Genomic DNA, 9824 nt, shown 5'->3' with positions numbered 1-9824 from the left:
GTCCCCCAAAAGAAAAAAATTGAGAAAATTAAGTGAAGTAACAAACATGTCTGTAAGAGGGACTGAAGAATGCCATCTGGCAGAATTCGACCATCATCGCCAAAGTCGAATTCTATCAGATGGCTTTCTTCTGTCTCTCCTACAGACATAACTTCAACTTTTTTTTGTATGTAAGTGTAAGTGTTTTGCGGCGAGAAAAAGTTTTTACGGACGTCTGTTTTAACAGATGAAAAAAAAACCCAACCAACCAAACAACCAAACAACCAAACAAACAAACAAACAAACAAAACAACCACCAACAAGACCTGCTCAAGACTCAAGTCCGACCTATGAGCAGCAAGAGCCTGATGAAAATTGTAACAAGAATCAAATGCATATAGATCTAGCTAAGTCTTTTGTCTGCTATTGAAATACACGTGTACAAACAAAACAACTTTCGATCACAGCCTCTGGCGAAAAAAAGGGGACGAAAAAATTAAAAATAATTTTAAAAAAATAAAAATCTCCCAACTTGTTTGACAGGATAGTCGAAGTGAGACTGAGAACCAGATGGAGATAAAGCCATAAACGATACTTAACAAAACTTTCATTCATGGCGGCATCACCGCTTTGTGAATGAAAACAAATCCTGAATTCACTCAAACGAGCGAGAAAATCTCTCATGAAATAGCCATTCCCACATTTCGGGAAAAACGTAAACGTAATTACGATATAATTTTTAAACGCACGGTTGGAATAATAGTCTCAGGATTTTAAAAAATAGTAATTGTAACTTAAGATCTGGAAACACAAATATAAGTTAAAAAAAGCAGAGATAACAATACTTCAAACGTATTATTAGTTGGGTTTTTTTCCTTAAATTTAACTGCTGTTTTTATCTGGCCTTTCGTGGCCAGGAACGGATATGACCTGATTATAGGGCAGCAAAAGGTCGAGAAAAGAACACAGAAACAAGCACTCAGAGCAGCCACGAGGTTATATTAGGAGTTAGCCCCCCCCCCCCCCCCCCACCTTTCTTAGTTTTCGTTGCCAGTCTAATTGTAAGCATATATATAATCAGTACGTGTGGCTGCTTATAAAAGTAGCCCGAAAGGGGCGAACAGGGTTTATACTTAGCAATGAAACTGATTCGAGTATTAGGCTTACTACTACCCCTTGTTGATATAGACGTCTGCTCAAATTTATAAGGCTTATTCTAGGGGTGAATTCGACGGCGGCGACGTTCCTAAATTAAGAAAGGGACCCAGTGGTTATTTATTTACGTCGACGTTTCCCCCGTGACCACCCCCCCCCCCCCTCCTTTATCGTCATCTACTTCATTATCATCGTCCTACTCCACGTTGAGAAAAAAAGAAACAAAAAAGGAAGTGCCAATTCTCCCTCTCCGGAACAGTGCAAATCCCCCCCACCCCCACCCCCACCCCACTCCCGCTCTGTTTCCACCCCATTTTCAAGTGTACAACGCGTGAGGACAGAGAAGGTCAGCTGCTCGCTGTTTCCCCCGTAGAGGTTGAAACCATTGAAGCGTCAGATAGAGGATGAGATGGGGAAAAAGGTCAGCAGTACGAAAACTTCCACTTCCATCCATGAGGATCATCCTCTGGGTCGTGTCGATAATTTCTGCAGGAACTTCAGGGACCTGATAATAAGCAACAAGAATAACTTGGAAAGGTACTCGAATCTACAGTAACTAAAGGAGACAAAGCTCGCTGCTTATTTAGGGTCGGGTACCAACCATTATTTTTAAGAACTGATGAGATGAATATATCAATGCACATTATTATGTCCCGTGTTAAAATCTGGAATAGATTGGTGAATTTTTTCAAAAGTTATACTCCAAAAGCCGTTTTAATTTTAAGATGGAGAGCCCATTATAGTCTAGAATATTTTGATAAGGGATTCCTTGGCCTGTAAGTATCAAGGGAGCTTTGGCTTCTCTGGGGCCAATAGGGTGTTGTCAAAAGGCAACAGGCGTTCGCCTCTGAGATCATTGGAAAGATTATGTGCTTTAAGAGGTCTACCCCGAAGATGGGTCGAGTAACATTAGCAAGGTAAGACCCGTGGTAATAACGTCCCAGAGTCACTAGAGAAATACTGGGTCTAACCTAAGCACGGGTGGAAGAAGTTCCATAACCTGCCGAAGCGAAATTGGGAGAGGGGGGGGGGGGAGTTGTCTGTCTCTTTGATCATGCCCAGAAGTGGTGAAAATGGCCCTATCAACACTATGAGGTTATTTAAGGGGCGGTACTTCCTAGTTTAACGTCCGTCTCCGATAGGACCGAGACAAATGGGAAGTTCGTGTAAAGTGTCTTTCCCAAGGACACAACGTCGAGCTGATGCTCGAATCCCCGAAACCGCAATCTCACGATTACGAGTCCGGTAGCCTAACCACTAGGCTACCGACGCCACCCAGAAGTGGGACAAGTGATACCTCTGCTACTGTGTCATAAAGGTAAGGTTTTCCGCATTTCAGGTCCTCGACTGGACGTGAAGCGAGTAAAAGTTTGAAAAACCATCCTTTGCCACGGCTATCGGCTGGTCGCATAGATGTCTGGTCTTCACGTTACCGGAGGTCTAGAAGAGTACAGAAGAACACTAAACAACCACGTTGACATTACATGCATTAATTCGACGGACCTAATCTAGAATGGTGGAAACACACCGAGAAAAAGTGTGGATTTGGGCTTGTTTTTGAGCGACGTGGAGAGCGTGAAGCAAGCTTTGGCTTTATTGTTACACAGATTCGATCGTTGTTGAAGTGGGTTGATAGGGGGCTCGTGCCAGCTGAACTTCTTGCGCAATTTTGGAGAACGTGATTCACATAACGATCAGCAGACTCAACATGAATGTTGAGATGACTAAAGTTATGTCCTGCGAATGTTGCGAAGGTGTGGAGAATTGTGGGAAAGATCTTTGGCTTGTCGTTTAAAGCACTTATTGTTCATAGAAAGGGGAAAGCTGTGGATGGATTTTCTGTCCCAAGATCGTTTAGATTTTAAAGTTCGTTGGGGGCTCTCGGGGCCTAGAGGTTAGGGTGCTGGCCTCTCATTCAACGGTCCCGGGTTCGAATCCGGGTAGCAACCGAAAATATTTCTTCACTAAAATTATCTCCCTTCACCTCCTTTCCTGCTATCAAGCAATGTTCTGTTGTCTGCTTTCGTCTCCTCTTTCTGCCCCCCACCTCTCACCTCCTTTGTCCCCTCCTCTGGGCTCCTGACTCTTTCTGCAGCCTTTCTACTCCTACTCCTTGGCTCCTTCTTACTGCTGTCTTTCAGCCACACCCCTGATCTTCTGGTAGGAAAGATCTACACCTAGCCTTCTTGGACAAGGGCGAAAAATCTCGGAGGGCCCGTGTGCAAGTTGAACACGTTAAAGATCCCTTGGTGGTCTAAAATCGAAAAGAGTAGGCTTCGGCCACCACCCGGGCAAAATTCTTATTTTCTTCCTACCAGCTGAAAAAAAATGTAATGTGTCCCGCGCGCTCATATGACCTTATGCAGTTGCGAGCGCTGTAAAACACTTACGTAAACTTTAAAAAAAATTCATTGTGATTAATTGCCCAAAGCTTAGGAAGAGAGACCGTTACAATGTGAGGTACTTTTTGGCGTTTGGAGAGTTGGTGAGGACATAATATTGAACATCCTCAGCAGTTTTGGCGCCAAGAGCAATGACTACATAACCTTATTTTGTTCAATCTTTTGTGATGTTTTCCGTCCCGAACTGGGCCTCTATTTCCGCAAACCACACCCTGGGGGTATTCATGGCCTAGAAGTAAAGGTGTTTGCCTCTCATTCAAAAGCCCGGGTTCGAATCCGAGAGCAACGGAAACAAAATTTTCCTCTCTAAAATTGTCTCCTTTCACCCCCCTGCTCTCAAGCAATGTTCTGTCGTCTGCTTTCATGTCCACTTTCTGCCCCTACTCCCTCACTTCCTTTGCCACCCCCCCCCCCTCTGGGCTCCTGACTCTTTCTGCAGCCTTTCTACTGCTTCTCCTTGGCCCCTTCTTACTGCTGCTTTTCAGCCACATCCCTGATCTTATGGTAGATCTTCTCAGAGAAAGGCGATAAATCTCGGAGGTCCCGTGTGCAAGTTGCGCACGTTAAAGATCCCATGGTGGTCCAGAAAATATAAGAGTAGACTTCGGCCGCCACCGGGCAAAATTCAAAATTTCCTACCAACTGAAAATGTTTGGTGTGTCCCCCGCTCTCATTTAATATGACCTTATACAGTTGCGAGCGCCGTAAATCACTTACCCAAAAAAAACCACCCAAAAAAACCCCACACACACAAAAAAAAACCCACACCTTGAGAATGCGGTCCAAAATTCGGGCAACTTTAATGAAACTTGCGTTGATTTGAACTACTTTGCCGTTGACTGGAGTTAAATTGCTAATAGTATCATTACTGACTCAGCACAGCGAATGTGTGGAGTTGTTGATCCGCGACATGTCTGGTGTTGGGAAAAGCAAGTTTGAAAATCATGCACTTTAGTGAATTATCATGCAGAACTGGCTCAAGGACGGTCATGTACAACGTCGGGATCTCCAGTTTTGTGAATCAACAAGGCTTCAATTCATTAACCACTAACAAAGCATTGTTTAACCCTATCCGTACGCCCTGGGGTTATGTTGTACCCCCGGGGTTGTATTCTTCACATTTTAGAATACTTCTTGTACGAAGATCTCTTTGAAACTTTCAGTATTTCTCCAAATATCATTTTGATAGACTGCTGTTCAAAGCGTACGGATCGGATTAATGAGTTAATTTCCTCTTTGGAAAGTGGTGGCACCGAGTTCCCCAAGTCAAATGGTTTCGATAGTAAAACATGACGTACGGATAGGGTTAATAGAGCTCACAACCACGCATATCCACTGCAGATCTAATCAAACGTACGTCAAAAAGTCCCGGAAAGTCTCGTAGTTTGTCACCAAAACGCTACAGTGATCAACGAGGAAAGCTTATTTGGTACGTTGTCCTTCTTTCCGAGAGATAACCCGGATAACTGCTGCTGCTGCTGCTGCTGCTGCTGCTGCTGCTGCTGCTGCTGCTGTTGTTGTTGTTGTTGTTGTTGTTGTTGTTGTTGTTGTTGTTGTTGTTTCTTCTTCTGTCTGACACTTGGGTGGGTGGTTGGCCGGCGCTCTCATGTATTCTTGTAAACATCTGATTTGAGCGCGGTTCCGATAATAAGACGTTCAAATTCCTTTCATTAACTAATATTTAGCTTTTCTGTTTTATTAATCTTTTTTTCCAGTTGTCTACCATGGAATCACAGAGAAATCGAGTTGATTACTGGCAAAAACGATGGGACGCAGGGATCGTCACCTTCCACAAACAGGAAGTTAACCCGTAAGCATGAATCTGTTATTGAAATTAAATGTCACCATTTTCTCCCGCAAAACTGATATCACTTTCTTGAATGATGCCCCCCCCCCCCCCCCCCCCCCCCCCCCCAAGGCAGTGCTACTGGCTGAAGTGTCTTTAAGATATTCCCAAACGGGGGATATTAACCTGTTCCTATGCACAGCAGAACTGTAAATGGACTGATTTATCAATGTCATGTTCATTCTGTTCCAGAACAACATAGGAGGAAATGCTGCTTTTTCTTTCCTCATCCTTACTATCGCCATTTTTCCTTTACTTCTTTTGTATGTTTGTCACTCTCTTGTGAACTGCATATGACCTTATTGTGTTGCAATTGCCGTTAAACTCTTACTAAATCTAGAAAAAAATCTTGTGAACTGCTATTTTTGGGGCGCCTTGATAGTCGAACCAGACTTAGTGCTGTTGAGGCTATAGAGGTGAGCAGAGTAAGCCTGATTCCCTGTTTCGACTTCTCTGTTGACACCCACCCCTTGGCGCTCATATAACCTTATGCAGTTGCCAGCGCAGTAAAACCTTATTAAAACTAAACTCGAATGAAGCGGCAGCGGCACAGTTGGTAGACTGCTATCTTTTTTGTTTCCCAACTGAAATTCGCACAGATTATGTCGTTGTCGTGAGTAGGTAGCGGTGCTCTGACTCTGAGTGTGGCTTGCTCCTTCTTTCCTATTGTACGTCTATCGTCTTTATCTCTCCTACTTTTCTTTGTATGTTACTCTCTAGTAGTAACTCCTTTATTCTTCGACTCTACTAAGACTTACATGAATATGACATAATGTCTTAAGAGTGGGCAAAATATGTACTAGAGCTTTAAAAAGTTTTTTTTTAAAGTAAAAAAAACCAAAACCGTTTACAAAAATAATCGGATTAACGTACTGCACCGCTGCCTGTCTCTCAGGGAGAGTGGATTGAAAAAAAAAAGATTGAGGCTGACCAAGAGAGTTGGAATATTTCGGACTAAAGAGGACAGATTATGGGAATTGATGTAGCCAGAATAGGTCCTTATGAGAATTAGGATTTATTAGGACGAGACGTAAACCGCCAAGTAAGAACCAGAAAAAAAATATTCTTAAGTTAAGAATTAGAAGCTATATTTAGTATAGAGAAGAAAGTTTACAGACTTTACTTTATTCTTCTTTTTTTGTAGCCTTCATTTGATCTGAAATTTTAAAAGTTACAAATCCGCCTTGAATGTGCACGTTGGTAAGGCGTAAGCTCAGTGCAACATTAATTGGTATGTTATTATTAAGACATTGTTATTATTTTGACTAATCGTTCATTTTGTTTGGTATAGTGTGATGCGGAACTATACGGTATAGAACGATATGGTATGATACAGTATACCCTTTTCAACACTATGGTCTCATTAAAGTGGCGATACCTCCTGTGTAAATCTCCAGGACCGAGATCATTGGCGCCACAGTCCAGAGTATGTTAATAATAGTTCATTTAAATCCTGAAATAGGGCTTGCATTAATCTGTAGAATATTACCTTAAGTTAAAAGATGGGACAAAAATGACTACGGGGAGATGTTCTCTTTCTTGTAAAAACATAGTTTGTGGTTTACGAGTTTCTTGAAGCACTCTGTTGAGGTATTCATAAAAAACAAATTTTCCTCTGGTTCAAGTTTTAAAAAAAGACTATCAATTCACTAACATTCTGTGTTACATTTCGTTTTTTCCTTTTTTTTTGTTGGTATTAATAATGTTGTGTTTTGATCTCACAGGTTGCTGGAAAAGCATTTTGACAAGCTTCTCTTGGGTGGAAAGAACGAACGAATCTTTGTTCCACTGTGCGGGAAAACTTTAGACATGAAATGGTAGGCTTCTCGTGGCAAATTGATCAGTTGGGGCGCACTTAATGTTCTGCTTTAGTATTAACAATGTAGGCCTTGCCGAGGGTAATATAAAATCTAAATGTTTGGCTTAGTACATCTGGACAGCTGGCTCACCTCATGTCGCTCTCCCCAATGATCCCAAGATGATCATGTTTAATGTCCTTTTATTTCTAGAGTGTGTTACTAAATCACTTTTGCAGGGTCTCTATGAATTAGGCTTTTCGTCAAGGTCGAAAATTTTGTCCACTGCGTAATCCTCAATGTCATTTATCTCCTGACTTAATATGTTTAGGTCATGGCAAAACCATTGTTACTTCAGTTAGTTATTAAAGCCCGAGAGTATTGGTTTGGCTATTTGGGGAGATCATATTGTAAATACAAGGATACGGATAGCACGCTAGGAGGAAAATAGTTATGTACAAGGTGATCTAGAAAAAAACTACTGTACAACTTTTTTTTCTAAATATCTCGCAAAATATTTGTACTAGAATGTTGTAATTTGGAACAGATATAATTCAGTCAAAAGGAATTTGTTTGACATAAAATTCACAAAGAAGAAACTTAATTTCGAAAACGGAAATGGCTTTTATAAAAACCACCTATAATTGCAAACAAAATGCATCAATTTAAAAGGGAAGTCATGGCATGATTGGTTTGTATTTTCCTTTCCTTTTATTTTCAAAATCTAATCTTTCCATCCCTGTAACCTTCAAACAATATTTCTTTTCTCCTAAAAAGTGAATTTAAAGAAGTGGAATTCCAAGAACAATGGTCCATTATGTCCTCCTTTGGACTCGGCACATTTTAACGCGTCGTTCGTAAAGTTCAGTGGTTGCCAAACACAAGGATCCACTCAATCATGAGTACTCAAAGCCACACACACTGTTCACCTTACAGTATGAAGCTGTTTCTAGAGACAATGGGGGGGGGGGGGGGTGATATTGCCCAAACAGGCAGCTTTTGTGCAGTTGAAATAACCTGAAAGGTAAATATGGGCTTTGCCAAGGAACCAAATGTTATAGAGGAAATGTTCACGCTTTTCAAGGCGATCGAGGAATCATGAACACATTGCTATCCTCTGATAGCTTCGCAAAAGGGAAAATGGTACAGTCGTAGATGAAGACTTGCCTTGAGAATGCGGACTTTTGAGACGTAGGAAAGTCATTGCTGCAGACATCGTCTACAGAAAGACGTCTCACGGGGCTCATCTTCCGAATTCTACACCCTTGTAACGTTTGAAAAGGATTTCGAACGGTGTGTGTTTGACCTGAAGTGGTCATTTTATCTAGGAGTTTTTTATTCTGATTTTTTACAGGTCCTAACTGATCTACTATTTCCACCCTTGACATCAAAGGAGGCCTTAAGGGCACTTTAACATTATTTCCGTACCTTGTGCGAAACTTACAAAGTGAGTTGGTGGTGAGGAAATGTTCAATACAAAAAGCTTTCTGCTCTTTACTAATCTGATTCATGATCTCAGCAGGCAAAGGAAACTTGAGAAAAACTATTGAGAAAAACTATCTGCAAACTTCTGTTGGCCTGTTACACTTCTGTAGTTTGCAATATGGCGCAATTGTTGGGATTTTTAGTGGTAGACCTAATGCGAACTAGTGTACCATGTTACAAAAATGGGGACATGGCTGAAAATGTGCTGTTTTGTACGCGCTATTTAGAGCAAAACTTTTTTTTATAGAATTGCCTAACATGAATAAATCGAACTTACGAACACCGGTAAATTAGCCAGTACTTTTGTTTTCTGTATCAATGTTTTTAATGCTTAAATAACTAGATCTATGTGTACAGCTACGACCTGTATAAAAAGCACGGTCTCATTAAATTGATCTTTTTTTTTTTACGCGACAGGCTGGCTGACAAAGGCGTGGAAGTTGTTGGGCTCGATGGCGTCCCCTTGAGTTTAGAGCAGTTCTTCTCCGACCAGAACCTCGAGTACACCTCGAAGAAGATACCTCAGTTGGGGGATAATTGTCAACTGTTTGAGGTCAGCGCTGCTTTAAGCTGTTCTTTGAGTTGGCAAGAACATAAGTAGTAAATTGGGAGGGGGGGGGGGAGGAAGAGGAACATTATGTGTGTTTAGTTCTGATTTCTGCTGGTTTCCCAACTTCATCTCGTTCCTTTATACCACACAGTAGTGGCAAATTAGTGCAAATGAACTTTTTTTCTTTGACCGTCATTGAGAACTAAACCCATTCTTAAAGCATTGTTAAGACTGAATTATATTTCTTCGTTTCTCCGTTGTACTGCTATTTGTTCAATGACAAGGGCACACAAAAGTCACCAAAGCAACACAACAACCTACTAAATTCATTCACCGAAAAATTGGACTATCAACTCGGCTACATAACTTCTTTAGATACAGGTGCCTTATTAGTCTTGATAATTTTAATTTTAATACTGTTCAAAGCATTTAGACACACTGTTTTGAGATAAAGACCTGTTGGCAAATGCATATTAACTTTCCTATACACTATGTTATTTCTGAATGACCTCCAAAAATCTTTTCAGAGTGCCCAGGATCGAATTCGCCTATATTGCGGGGACATGATGAACTTCAGTCCGTAAGTTTTACTCTCATAGATGCCCCCCCCC

The 9824-nt window shown here is 41.3% G+C and overlaps 1 protein-coding gene across 1 annotated transcript in view; it reads left to right on the top strand.

Moving 5' to 3' along the window:
• Positions 1–5119: 5119 nt before the first annotated feature.
• The window catches only part of LOC101852021 (thiopurine S-methyltransferase), an 8829-nt gene continuing 4124 nt past the window's right edge, over positions 5120–9824 (top strand). Inside the window, exons 1-4 of the mRNA XM_005098485.2 lie at positions 5120–5346; positions 7107–7199; positions 9081–9216; positions 9741–9793. Of these exons, the coding sequence (XP_005098542.1) occupies positions 5261–5346; positions 7107–7199; positions 9081–9216; positions 9741–9793 (368 nt within the window). The 5' untranslated portion in view covers positions 5120–5260. The remainder of the gene's footprint in view (positions 5347–7106; positions 7200–9080; positions 9217–9740; positions 9794–9824) is intronic.

This window comes from Aplysia californica, unplaced genomic scaffold, assembly GCF_000002075.1.
Source record: "Aplysia californica isolate F4 #8 unplaced genomic scaffold, AplCal3.0 scaffold00184, whole genome shotgun sequence".
Taxonomy (NCBI): Eukaryota; Metazoa; Mollusca; class Gastropoda; order Aplysiida; family Aplysiidae; genus Aplysia; species Aplysia californica.
Note: the sequence above shows the minus strand (reverse complement) of the source record. Positions and strands in the feature narration are given on the sequence as shown.